Source organism: Anoplolepis gracilipes, chromosome 12 (genome assembly GCF_047496725.1).
Source record: "Anoplolepis gracilipes chromosome 12, ASM4749672v1, whole genome shotgun sequence".
Taxonomy (NCBI): domain Eukaryota; kingdom Metazoa; phylum Arthropoda; class Insecta; order Hymenoptera; family Formicidae; genus Anoplolepis; species Anoplolepis gracilipes.
In genome coordinates this window covers 5,443,470-5,457,020 of record NC_132981.1, presented here as the reverse complement: position 1 = coordinate 5,457,020, position 13,551 = coordinate 5,443,470, and the positions used below count along the sequence as shown (strand labels likewise).

At 31.5% G+C, this 13,551-nt stretch overlaps 4 protein-coding genes across 8 annotated transcripts in view; 3 read left to right on the top strand and 1 right to left on the bottom strand.

The window, feature by feature from the left end:
• Window positions 1–4,955, bottom strand: part of LOC140671884 (BRISC complex subunit FAM175B) — a 31,001-nt gene extending 26,046 nt beyond the window's left edge. The window contains exon 1 of the mRNA XM_072903580.1: window positions 4,348–4,955. The gene's annotated coding sequence lies outside the window, so the exon portion shown is untranslated. The remainder of the gene's footprint in view (window positions 1–4,347) is intronic.
• Window positions 195–8,516, top strand: LOC140671880 (FHF complex subunit HOOK interacting protein 2A). Of its 2 annotated transcripts, none has more exons than XM_072903573.1 (7): window positions 195–560; window positions 3,183–3,587; window positions 5,473–6,093; window positions 6,208–6,658; window positions 6,851–7,214; window positions 7,407–7,910; window positions 8,228–8,516. In XM_072903573.1, exons 1-7 carry the CDS (start codon window positions 531–533, stop codon window positions 8,325–8,327), a joined length of 2,475 nt encoding a protein of 824 aa, XP_072759674.1. In that variant the 5' UTR covers window positions 195–530; the 3' UTR covers window positions 8,328–8,516. The 2 variants fall into 2 exon arrangements, with proteins under 2 accessions (XP_072759674.1, XP_072759673.1); XM_072903572.1 differs by lacking the exon at window positions 195–560 and adding an exon at window positions 1,895–2,112 and having other exon boundaries at window positions 8,228–8,515.
• A 468-nt stretch (window positions 8,517–8,984) lies between these two features.
• On the top strand, window positions 8,985–11,492 carry LOC140671693 (uncharacterized). Its single transcript, XM_072903225.1, has 5 exons — window positions 8,985–9,448; window positions 9,804–10,437; window positions 10,702–10,835; window positions 11,042–11,209; window positions 11,333–11,492. The coding sequence occupies exons 1-5, from the start codon at window positions 9,185–9,187 to the stop codon at window positions 11,450–11,452; spliced, it is 1,320 nt and encodes a 439-aa protein (XP_072759326.1). The 5' UTR covers window positions 8,985–9,184; the 3' UTR covers window positions 11,453–11,492.
• An 822-nt stretch (window positions 11,493–12,314) lies between these two features.
• Window positions 12,315–13,551, top strand: part of Mxd (MAX dimerization protein) — a 35,487-nt gene continuing 34,250 nt past the window's right edge. Inside the window, exon 1 of one of the 4 annotated variants that reach the window (XM_072903585.1) lies at window positions 12,315–12,630. The gene's annotated coding sequence lies outside the window, so the exon portion shown is untranslated. Of the gene's footprint in view, window positions 12,647–12,718; window positions 13,122–13,551 lie in introns of those variants that run through there. The other 3 variants (XM_072903583.1, XM_072903582.1, XM_072903584.1) reach the window with 3 other exon arrangements.

Genomic DNA, 13,551 nt, shown 5'->3' with positions numbered 1-13,551 from the left:
CTTTTATTCTTTAATTCATTTCAAAGAAAAAAAATTATATATATATATATATATATATTAAAAAAAGAATTTTGTAATTACATTATTTTATTTCGGGATTATTTAGCAACGCGTGGAATTATTTTAATAAAATTCTAATTTAAAGTGTAACTAAACAATATTAATGTAAAAAGTTATACAATATTAAAAACAATATTTAAAAAAAATATATAAATTATCATATGTTTTTACTGAACTGAAATTTTAAGGACTGAATTTTTTCGTTATGCATTATCCTATTATTCATTATTATCAAATAACTTGTGTGATTACGTATGAGATAAAGAAGAAACTTAGTCATTATTAATTGAGCATACTTTCTTATCATTAGCGTGATAAAGTTTGATAAGACTAATGATAAATCTTGAAGTTCTGCGAACTGCATTAACGTGTTAAAGTGTCAGGTTTCAATTATAGCGCGTATATTTCAGGATTTTAGAAGTTGGAAGTTTTGATTCTCTCTTGCAAGTTACGCAAGTTTTTCTGTTGCTATGTTACGACAATTACAAGCACTCAAATTGGTGAGTATGTACTTACGTTTAGAGTAAATTTGAAAGTAATGAAATATGATATGAGCCAAAGCGTGACATATACACATACACAATCAATCAACTTGAGTCTTAAATACTACTACTACTAGCAAAAATTAGCAACACCTATTATATCTGTAAGTTTACTAAAAGAAAAGAAAAAAAAAAAAAGATTTTTAGAAGATAGTTTAAAAATATTTGAGAGAAAAACAAAACAATAAATTTTACGATAAATTGAGTATTGATGTAATTGCGTGCTGTATATGTATTAAATTAAATAGTGTAATGTAAAATATAAAATGTAAAATCGAGTAGCCATAATTTAAAAAAAATATATTTCCTTACTGTCGTACATAATGCGTCATAGAAATTATTTATGGGGACAAAAAAATGCACAAGAGAATATATAATGATTGAGAGAAAGAGAGAGAGAGAGAGAGAGAGAGAAAATATTAGAGTCAAAACTTGCGAAATTGATTGCTCAAATGCGTGTATATTATCGACATCGTTCTCGAATTCGTGACTTTTTTACAAATAGCATATCATTAATGTTGTTATTATGTACACGTTGATGCTGAGAATATATATATAAACAATTATAAATGAAGAAACAATTTATTTCCATCATAAACTATTGGGTTCTTGCATATGAAATGCATTTTAAAAGTTTGTTTCTTTACAGCTTTTATACAAAATAAATATTTTCGAACAATTGAATATTGTTTCTGCAGAAACTATCTAATAAATATTGTCTCTATAAAAACACATTAAATATTGTTTGATATGTTGACAGAAAGAAGAGTAAAAGCCATACATTGTTTTTTCTTTGATTTACTTAAAAATTTCGAATTTCAAATCCTTTTTGCCGAATGTTTTCTATAACTAATGTAATTTGATACTTTTAATAATTTTTTAATAATTTTTACTCTTTATTTCATTTAAGCTAATTGCAAACTAGATAACTTTAATGACTATTATTTAAAAATTTTTTTAAAATGTTTAATATTGCTGTAATTATTTGTATTACAAACATTCATAAACCCCGCGTGTTTGCGTGAAGATATTTACTCAGCTGTTGTCAAGTATATTTATAATATACGATGCGCTCACATTCACAAGGACACTTTAACGAAACAACTGAACGATAAAATTAATTATGTATGAACAAAAAAAAAAAATGTTTCTTAAATATAAAAATTTACGCTGAATGTAAGCGCACATCCGATAGATCACAACTGAATCGTGTTCTCTGAATTTATTTGCACGACACCGGGTATAATTTCCTACACACGCTATGAGTTTGGTGTCGCCATCTAGTGCACCTTTGATCGTTCAACATCACGGGGACACGTCAAAGTTGCGGTCTGTGGCCGCTATCGGAAAATTTATTCTTCGCCACGCGATGAAGCATATCGGAACGGCACTTCGCGAGAACGGCTATCGAATCTGCGAATGAAAGCAAAAGGTGTACACGAGTGTATTCCGCGAATGAGTTAACATGATCAGCGGCATTCAGAGCGCCCTAAAGAATGCCATTGACGTGGTGAGTAGATATCGGTCGGTTACGACGTCGACGGCAAGGACGACTGCCGAGAACGTCTGCTATCACGCAATTCCGTTTGTCCTTGTGTTTTTAAGATAACAAATTTAGTGCTATTTTATTTCAATTCCATAGGAATTCTCACAGGAAAAAATCTAATGATGCATTGATCGCAGGGTAATGACTCTGAAGAAACATTTCGTTTGACTAAACTACAGTTTTACAGAAAATTATTTGAATACAATATATTGACAGAAAAGAATGTTTATCAATAGACAGAATGACATATGTGGTCTAATAGCTAAATATGTTGTATGCATAATTTATTCAAATTTCTATATAGCTCATTCGTCTATAATAAGTAGATCTCTTTTAAAGTAGAATTCTCTCTTCTTCGCAGTAATTATAATTCCAATAATATTTTCACAATTGGAAACAATTTTCATGCTTTAGTATTTCAGATAAAATCGTTTCGTTCTGAACATTGGATGATATTTTTTCCAGACTTTCAATGTACTGCAATTGTATCTTTATATAAATCTTTATAAAAAATAATGTAATATATATATATATTTTTTTTTTTTGCTCCCATGTAAACTTGTAAAGTCTTTTACTTCATATTAAAATGAAGCAAATGCATCAGAAATTGTTAATAATATCAGTTATCATAATTTGAAATTTGGAAAACAAAACAAAAATTTATATATGTGTGTACTATTCTTTCATTCTTCTTTGTAATAAAAAATATAATCAAAAGAGAAATTATTTAGGCCACTAATCTAATGTGAATACTTACAAATTGATTTCTTATTCATTATTTATAATTTTATGATTCTTTTTACATTATATATATAATTGTTTGACATACAGGTATTAATAATTCTGGACTACAATTGCAATTGTTAATGTCTATGATTGTGACCTACACAAATGTGAATTTTAAAACCATATTGACTTTCTCATTTAAAAATTTTTAATATCTTAATTTATTATGAATCTAATTAAAATAATTTTCAGAATGAATTAATCTATTTTGATTTCTCAATTCAAAATGTATGCCATTACATTTTCAGATAGCCCCACCGGCAACGCCATTGCAAGATTTTACTTATCATTGGAAGCAATTGATGAATTTCTATGTGAGCCATTTGACCGATTGCAAGGTTCCAGTACAGAACACCAATATACCTCGACATTTGGATGTATTGCTAGAAATCTTATTGCAAGAAGAAAAAGAAGTGAATGAACCAGGACCTTGTTTGGAATATCTTTTACAGCACAAACTTTTGGATCTTCTAGCTACCTTGGCTAGTGCGGAAACGCCGCCTGGTATGCGAACAGTTTGTCTCGCCTTCTTAAGGAAATTATTGGGTAGATCAAAATATCCTCTCTTACATCATGCATCTATCTACGCGCCTATACAACGACTTGTCGCACTTTGCAATGGAAACCCGCCATCTCCAATTGAAAGTGAAGAGGTATAGTTAGTAGTAGAATCAATTTACTGCAATCTATTAAGTTAAACTAAACTTTTTGAGGAAAAATTCACTTACAAATTTAATCAACAAAACAAAGAATCCATAATTATAAGGCATTACAACTATTTCATTCTGCATACTATTTTTATATGTCTGTTTGTCTTTTTAGAATTTAATTCTTTACTGTAGAAATTAGGAGCTGTGCCTATTTATATGCAAAATTTTCTATTCATATATTTTTACGTAGCTCACAAAAGAAATCTTGTGAAATATTTTTATATTATTTTATTTTTGTGTATATCTCATTATACACAAGAACTTCATTTTTTAATCAAAAGTCATCTTAGAAAACTAGAAAAATTTGTATTTTATTTAAATTTACATAATTTTTTAAAAATTTATTATTTGTTACAATCTTTCATTCTTTTTTATATTTATATATTTTTAAAATTATATAATTTATTTTTTTATTTCACAAGTATATGTTTCATTTACTAGTAAATCAATTTATTAAAATTCGTTTATTATTATCTTTATTTCATTTTTATTATTTTTATTTTTTTATATTAAATTGTAATATAAATATTATAATATTGGCTAAATATAAATATTTAAAATGTGAGAATGAAATAAAAATAATGCAAACACTGCAATATTCAATTAATATAAATCTAGAATAATTGAGACCTTGTGAATGGCTTAAATATAAGTCGTACATTCATTTATAACTAATCTGAGAAATTTTTACATATCAACTTACGTGACCTGCCGCAATTCCACTGGATCATGTTTTGGCTTTGTCAGCGAAGATTATACCGATAGTCTTTTTCTCGTCTATCTCCGCAAAACGACTTAGTTCACCGAATTGTACAGAATACTGTTCCTTGAATAATCTCACTCCTGAATTGTATACTCGCAAACTTTGTGATTTCAAACACACGCGTTAACGCGCGAAATTCGCGTCTTCGACTAATTTCACTTTCCTTCAATCGTACTCGACTTTTCGCTAATCGGTGATGGAGTTAATTCGCGATTCCAAAATGTCACGATACACTCGTATGTACATCTTACTTCGTTTTCTCACCAGCGTTTCGTGATGAGGAGTAATTCGGGAACAATCTCGAGTCAGAGTTTTCCAAGTTTTCTTCCTGCACACGCGAAAAATCGTAAATTTATTCACGCTACGCTTACCCGCACATCCACCGATGTGCAACGTTACACTTCGAATGCGCCTTCGGCTAATCCCGTTTCTGCTCGGCTGCATTCGGTTTCGCGCCAATGGCCGAGACACTTCGCAATTTTGAAATGTCATTTCAAACGTTCACTCGTGTATGTATCGTTTTCGCATTTTCGATTGCATTCTACGGTAGATTGCCGACTTTCCAATCAATCTGAAATCATAATTTAAAATATGATTATCCTATTTAGAAGGAAAAAAATTTCCATTTATGGGAAAATCAGAAATACGAACGTCAAGTAGAGAACATTGCGTTTCGACTATATCCGTCTATTTTCGGCTGTATTCGACAGTATTGCGCCACAAATCGAGTTCAAAATGTCTTGATATGATAACCTCACACATATATATTTATACATACGTAGCAAAAGAATTTTGCTGCCATGTAATTACTTATTATAGCAAAGTTTGTTGATAGAATAAAAGAATTTTATTGAATAAAGTACATAAAAAGACGAGTTTGTGCTAAAGCAAATAATTTATTTTTATTGAACTATATATATGTGGGATATTTGGAACCAATTTTCAAGTCTTTAATATGAACATATCTTTTATATAAAAAAATCATTTATAGAAAAAACTATATACTTATAATTTAATTACAAAGATAGATACGTAGTTCTACAAAAATATCGTTTCTCTTTCTAGGTACAATTTCTGCTCACAATCTGCTTTCTGGTATGCAAATATCCTCATGTGACTAGTATCATCAATGATGCGCCAATTGAGCAGACAACCAGCAATGCTCCCAAGAAAGATAATGAGAAGACAGAGATCCAGAAGGTGACCTATGTCCCAACCAGAAGAAGAAATAATTCCAATCCCTTGTTTGAACCTTTGGATACGCAAGCAGTCACATTAATCAATCCGAATCTCTTTGACAAAGAACAGAGAAGATTGCTGCGTTCAAATAGGTCTTTCAGAGCAACCACGTCATCGCAGGGTTCATCGAGAAGATCAAATGAATCTATCTCTTCGAGAGAGGAGAGTATGTCATCGAGCCCTCTGGCTCAAAAATCTGTTTGCGATTCACCTTCAATAGATACAAAGAGCAATGAACAGTGGAAAGAAAAGAGACAAGAAGATTCAGGAAATAAAATCGACGAACATTTGCAAAACTTGAGAGATTTGCGATTAGATACAGACTGTAATGTTTATGACGATGCAAGTTACATAGCGCCTGATAATCAAAGTTTGAAATCACCATATATACCGGAAAAGTCTAAGTGTCTTCTATTGGATGCCCTAATGAGCTATTTAAATAGCGCGGTAAAAATATAATTGTTGATCTTTTAATTAATAAACAGTTGATGAATTAATTACAGCTAATAATTGTAATGTACATATAATAATTGACCATGCTTATCATTTCTTCATTTTCAGGACAACACTGTAAGAATACGAGCGTGCGAGGGAATAATGGTCCTGGCTTCCTTGGACGATCCCTCATTCGCGCAAACGGTTGCTAGAAGCGAACTGCCGTCGATAGTGACAATTCGTCTAGAAAACTTGTTCAACGCTATTCCAGCGCATGTAGATCACTTGGATATCTATAACGTGGATGTTACGTGGGGTCTGGACTCACCGTTGTGGACCAAAGAGAAAAAATTTCCTGGTTGTCGACAAGTTGCCGCATTCTTTATGTGGTTCGACTACTGCGACCAGTTAATCAGAGAAGCCCAGACAGAATTCGCCGAAACGCTGGCGAGGACTATCAGAGTGATGTTTTTTGAGAGAATAGTGACGCCCGCCTTGGTCGATCATCACGTCGTACTTATTACAGCTCTAGTTACTAAATGTTTGAAAGAGATAACTTCCTCTATATTGTGCACAGGTATGTGTAGAATAATCTGAAAACATAAAATGTAATACACAAAATGATTGTACAGTGTTGCATAGGCAAAATCTTAATTTTTTGAAATCTTTTTAGAAGATAATGCAACCTACAACTATATTTCCTAAGCTGATGAAATTTTTGGAATTCCTGTCGATTTATCCTATCTCTGAAATTTTAACGATTTTTCAGAGGTGAGTTATTGGTTGGTCGGACAAGATAGAGATCCAGAAATACCAAATGTGTGGACGTCGCCGGTATTACACAGACTGATAGAGAACTGCTTCACGGACAGTAATGACCTGACAGTGGAAACATTGAAATTGTTCGAAGAGGCGATAGATAAAAGAAGCGAGCACATATTGCATTGTCTTATGCTGATTTATCTATCAACGCGAGCATATTATGATAACACCGCTGCGGATAGCGCTATCGCCTCGTGGAGTGAAGAGGAAGACGAAAGAGAGAAGGAAAAGAAGGGTTGTTTAGATCTTTCTTATGAGCAGAATCACAGCCGTACTTTAGCACCCAGTAATATCCATCGAGTTATTAACTGGTAAGAATATAACATATTAAAAATGACACATTAATAACAAAACTAATTAAAAATAAATAAGCGGTTTGAGGATGTTGATTGTGAAATCTCGAATTTAAAGATATGTGAGTTCGTTGTGCTTCTTCAGAGAATGAGATAAACGAGAGAGAACTATAAATAACTCATCAATGCTACATTCGACTTTTATTTCAGTTTCCTGTCATTGATACCACGTTACTTACAAACAGACCCTGATGTTAACAACTATGAAAAATACATGCCAGTTTGGGAACGGCAGTACTCTTCGGTACTTTCCGATTGCGCTCTGATGGCATGGCCTTTGGAGGCGGTAATGGTAGATGATTCCGCAAGTTCCGACTCGCGACCGGAAGCTGACCATTGCTCAGGTCGATTCTACATGGGACCATTCCTGAGCATGCTTTTCGATAAAGTCAGTAACATGCCAAGGCAGACGTATGAAGTTAATCTAGAAGTTACAGGATTGATCTCCAAATTGGCGTTACTACCGCATCCGTACCTGCACGAATTTTTGCTGAATCCATTGCTACCTCTGATTCCTGGCACAAAGAGTTTATTCTTGTGCTTACAGAAAGTTGTCAAACAGCTTGTCAATGAAATACCAAAAACTACAGAGAGTAAAACAATGTTGAAAGAAACAAGGCTGAAATTGCTGAGTGATTGCTCTCAAGAAGAAGAGTAAGTTGGATCTGATTTTTGTAAATAGTCAATTAGTTTTTAAATTAATTTTAAATATTTTCAGAATTAAAATAAATTTTATTTTGAAATTAAATAAAAAATAAAGTTTTATTCGCTGATTCATATTTACGAAGCTTAGGTCCTAGAAAATATTTTTTTCTTTTTGAAACAAAGCCTAAAATTTTTTTTTACTACAATTACATTTGATTATTAAGATATGAAGAATCATTTAAGTTAATTCTTTTGCATTATTAAATTAGTTTTTAATATTATGCATGAACTATTTCTTCTTATATGTTCTAATATTTATATTTCAGAGAGAAGGAAAATATTTTATATGAAAGCGCTATAGTAACAGAAGAATTTTGCAAAGATCTCGCAGCCATAGCATATGTTAAGTATCATCATTCTATTTAACAAACTTTTACGTACAAAAAAATTTGTTAAATAGAAATGTAACTTAAGTAAATTATAGATGTTAATGTATACTGAAAAAAAATATATATAATTACTTGTATTATATTTTAAGTAGCAAATCCTTTTTGTGATATTTTGTAAGATACACAAATCTATAATTAAGTATAACACAAATACATAATTAAACTATTATTACAAAGAGTGATACCTTATGATTATTTTATTTTAATAACCTAATTAACAAACTTTTAGAATATCTATTGTATTCACATACTTCTAGAATATATCTGTTTTGTTAAATTGTACAAAATATTTACTACAGAATTATTGGCAATGAGTTGTAACAATCTATATTTTTACAATATAAGAACATTTTTGCACAAACAAGAAAATTTCAATGCATACAAATATTTTATTTACTAGTATAATGCAAATGTGCAATTTTTTTTCTTTGTCAGAAGTATGTATATATGCACTTTTTTTTGTTTAAAATAATTATATAAAAATATAGTTAAAAAAATGAGTAGATTTATCGAGATAGAATAGAATTTATTGAAAATATGAAATGGATGAAATGTTTCTTTTTGTGTTATTTCCTTTTCTTTTTCCAAAGTGTAATCATAACCTATTTTGTTTTAAATGCAGACAATTCAACTAAACTAAGCAAGGATTCATTTTATTAAGTTTTTCCCCTTTAATTAATTTATTTATATTTAGTACTTATATTTATCTGCTCCTTAATGCAGAATGTATGACATAATACATAGTGTAAAAACAATTTACTACGATAGAAATTGTTAATCCCTGTCATTTGCTGCCATTGCCATTGATCAGCTGATTTGACATCGGAATTCTCGATGGAAAGTTGGACAGAATTTTGTATTAAGTCTGTTATCGACAACATTGTCTTTCAACTGACTGGTGATAAACATAAAAATTCTTCAATAATCAAAATAAATAGCGAAAAATTATCTGAAAATGGAGAGCTACATTTTTTGTGTAACTTTAAAGCATGGAAGAGTATATCAACATGTGTCAAGAATTGCACAAGTATTTTGCAACATTTCGTACACATACACGGTATAAGAAGAGACAATATAGACGCAGATTTGACTGAAGAGGTAAATAAATAAAATAAAACTCAAAATAAATTGTTTATGTTTTAATGGATTTTTTTATATTAAAACTAACCTCATTTTTCAAACTTTACCTGTATATTTGTTCGAGTTTTTTATATACTTATACATATATTAAAAATATAATACGTGTATATTTTTACGTTCGAAGGATATAGAGAAAAAAGAAGCAAAGTGCAAAGAATGCATGACTAAAACGAATAAATTTGATAGGTCTTTTTTAATTGTATTGCTGCATATGAAATGTTTCATTTTAAAAGTTTATGAAACATTCTTACAATATAAACATCTGATAATCAAATACTGTTTTTGTGATTACAAAGTTTCTAAATTTTGGCAGGTCTTCAGACAATTAATACTAAAGAGTAGCAGCTGGCCAATAAGGATACAACAATGTATGTTGCAAAGAGAAAGGGTCTGCTTGTTTTTAAATCGAGAAGATATCATTGCAAATAGTATAAGGATGGCTGTTGAACAGGGAATGACATTTGGAAGGACTCAGACGATTGGTAAAACATTTAATTTGAAGTATCAGCCTGATGCACAATCAGATCTCACTACTCACAGGCTATGTCTAATAAAAAATATTGCTGCAAAGGCATTAAGTCTACATGGTTACACATTATCCATTGAGGAAAATTGTGCTGACAAATACATGTTCACCAGCAAATCAGAAGGATCAGTTGACAAGGGATATGAGAAATATATATGTGGCGTTGTAACAAATTACCACACAAATTCAAAAGAGACATGTCTCACTTGGGAGCAATATGTAAAATGTAAAATGGACCAATTGGCAGAATTAAGTGAACATAAACTTATCGAAAACGAAAGAAATAATACGAAGAAAGATTACTTTTTGCACAACTTGGCCAATGCTATTGTTACTTTTGAATTAATGGCTGTGAAACCTAGTCGATCAGTTGTTATTGAAAATAATTTTGAAGACAATAGAAGCATCACAAATAACAAAGGTTATATATCTTTAATATCAATAAATTATTTACTTCTAATAAATCAAATTTTTAAATTAATTGTGATAAAACATTTCTTAATCTTTTTTAGATCCTAAATTTGTTTAATTATCAAGTTATATTCTGTATTTGAATTTCTGTAATCATAAAAATAATTTAGTAATAATTACTTTTTAATTTTATTGAATTTTATTTGATAAATATTTATGACAATCAAATAAGAATTGTGTGCATTACTAATTAAAAATTATGTCAATATTATAGGTGCCTCATTTGTGTTGTACAACACTGCCAGAATAGCAACAATTATAATGAAGTACAATGAGAAAGTGTCTTGTGGAAATTACCCCAGTTTGCCAAATATCGAAAATGTAGATTTCTCACAATTATATGAAGAAGTATGAAGAGCATTTCTCAACAATTTATACTTTTATAATTTTGAAATACTTAATAATTAAACTTCAAACATTTTTTATTTGTATAAACTTAGTTTAATACTTTTATTATTTATATTTTTTATTTTAAAGATTTTCTGTTAGCTAATTAATTTATTAATCATCTGAACTTTATTGATTTTATAAAGAAATATATGATTCGTTTGCAGGCTGAATGGGAGCTCATATATAATTTTATTTTTGGATATCCACAAATGATAGATGATTGTTTAAAGTGTGAGACGAAGTTTTGTATTTATCCACAAGTATTATGTCTATTTTTATCACGACTATGTCAAAAGTTCAGTGTCTATTATCGAAGAATTAAAATTCTAACGGTAAGAGAAAAAGTTTAAAGCATTTATTTATTAAGTTGCACTTTATGCTTCATATATATTTATACCAAATTATACTTTATATTTTATATTTTTTTACTTCAAGTTATATTTTATAAATTGCAGGAAGGAGGTGATCATTTGATTGCTAAGATGTTTGCAAGGTTGTATATGTTACAAGCATTGCAAGTTGTATTAGAGAATGCATTAGACATTTTAGATATCACACCAGTATCGCGAATGTGATATAATATCGTGAAAGGAAAGATTTAAATAATTTTTATTTAAAAATAAAACTTTAATAAAAAATAATTTTTATAAAACAATAATAAAATATGATTTGTATATAACAATTGTATACATAATTTTTTATAAACTTATTTAAAAGTTATTCTATTAGATTTTTTAAATATATATACAATATATAATATATATTAATATTAGTTTATATTTATTGTTTTAATATTTTGATTCTTTTTTGGATTTGCATTTTTATTCAATTGCATATTTAAAAAAATATATTTCCAAATCATTGACATATGACATTTTTATCTTTTTGTTTTCTTTTTATTTTATCTTGAATTATAAATTTTTATCTGAGAAATTTTTAAAACATTTCTTCAGTTTTTTCTCTGTTATACAATAAAAAATTGCTCGAATAAAAAGACAAACATTATGTATATATATAATGCAGATCAATTTTTCTCAAATAAATTATATTTAATTTTGATTTTTAATAATTTGATAATTTCAAGTAAGATTATTTCAATCTCTCGATCTAAATTTACATACGAAAGGAGAATCGGGTCCGTTCGGCTTCGTTCGCCTCCGTTCAGCTGCGCTTGTCAACGCTCAGCGCTCAGCTCAGCCCACTGGAAGAGAACGACAGCGGCGACGCTGGGCGGCCAGCTGTTTGTTTTGTTTTCGGGCATGAGATTCACGTGACAGCCGGCGGGTGTTGGTGGCGGCACGCGACGTTCGCGGCGACGCTTGTTACAGCGATCGCGATTGGCCGCCGTAACGCGCTTGCCGCCGCGTACGACCAATCGCTGCGGCCGTAAGCGCGCGCATCGCCGTACAGAGCGCTGCTGCCGCCGAGGAGAGCGTTTGACATCGATAAATGCGTGCGAGTGCTCGCGAAGCGCGGAGGTGTCAGGCTGTCGCTCGCTCGCTCGTCCGCTTGTTCATTCGTTCGTTCCGAATCGTTCGTGTATCGTCATTACCGTCGTCGTTCGAGTCGTCGTGCATCACAATCGCTGTTTTTGCCGTCGTGGCCGCCGTTCATTCGCTCTTCACTCGCGTTCGGCATTGTTCGTTGTCCGATCAACCCGCTCCCACCCCGCCGCCGCCGAGCGCCCCTTCGCCCCCGTGGGAAACCTACGAGAGAGCTAGCGCTGGGCAGAGCTGATCGTCCTCACAACAAAGTGAACAGGCACTGTTGTCAGTCTCTCTCTTGTTCTCTATTTTTTTTTCCTCTCTATATCTTTTTATCTGACTCTCTTTTTCTTTCATTTATCTTCGCATATTCCTTTATCACCGTGGCCTGTGCCAAATGTCATCGGGCGGATGTTAGGCGTATATATACGTACGTGTACGTACGTAAATATACGCAGGGGCGTGAATGTATATTTGTATACGTACATACGTGACGTATATAATGTATGTATGATATCAATGTATATATGTGTATGTGCCAGTAGAGAGACGTACGCATACGGGGCGCCTTGTATGCGCGACGAGGGGATCTCAGCTGGCGCATTCTAGTGGACGTTTGGGTAGAAAGTGCTGTTGCGCGGAGGCAGGTCGCCTGCCGCCTCTCTTTGTTTGTGAGTTATCAGCTGGCGCGTTGCTTACGCCTCGTAACAATAACGGTCTCGATCCGCGCAACAGCAACGGGCTTCGACGAATTTAAGTTGTAAGAATCTCTTATTCGAAAATCGCGTGCGTGAAAGAAAGTAGTTTTATGCAAAACCATCTATAGAGAATGTTGTTTGAGGCTCATTCCTGCCCTTCTCTGCCCCCTTTCTCGCTTCCTATGCATATATTCATCGTATTCAATCGTAATGACAGATGGCTTTTCGGTTAACTTTCAAGGTGGTAGATTTTTATGTGAATAGAAATCTTAATTTTTTTCTCGTGATATTTGACGTTAAAAAGGTTAAGAATCATTTTTATTATAACGTCGCGCGAACATTTAAAATCAATTTCAAATTTATATCAAAGAATGTTCTACAAATATTCAATGCGGCGAGAAAACGAGATATTTGGTAATGTATACTAAACGTTATAAATGTCTTAACATTTATTTGTTCGACATTTCTTGATTCGCGGCCATAAATTTGCTG

Coding starts and splice junctions, on each gene's coding strand:
- LOC140671880 (XM_072903572.1), top strand. CDS start 2,068: ATGATCAGCGGCATTCAGAGCGCCCTAAAGAATGCCATTGACGTG. Junction 2,113..3,182: donor TAAAGAATGCCATTGACGTG/GTGAGTAGATAT, acceptor TTACATTTTCAG/ATAGCCCCACCGGCAACGCC. Junction 6,659..6,850: donor TTCCTCTATATTGTGCACAG/GTATGTGTAGAA, acceptor ACGATTTTTCAG/AGGTGAGTTATTGGTTGGTC.
- LOC140671693 (XM_072903225.1), top strand. CDS start 9,185: ATGGAAAGTTGGACAGAATTTTGTATTAAGTCTGTTATCGACAACATT. Junction 9,449..9,803: donor ACGCAGATTTGACTGAAGAG/GTAAATAAATAA, acceptor AAATTTTGGCAG/GTCTTCAGACAATTAATACT. Junction 10,438..10,701: donor AAGCATCACAAATAACAAAG/GTTATATATCTT, acceptor TCAATATTATAG/GTGCCTCATTTGTGTTGTAC.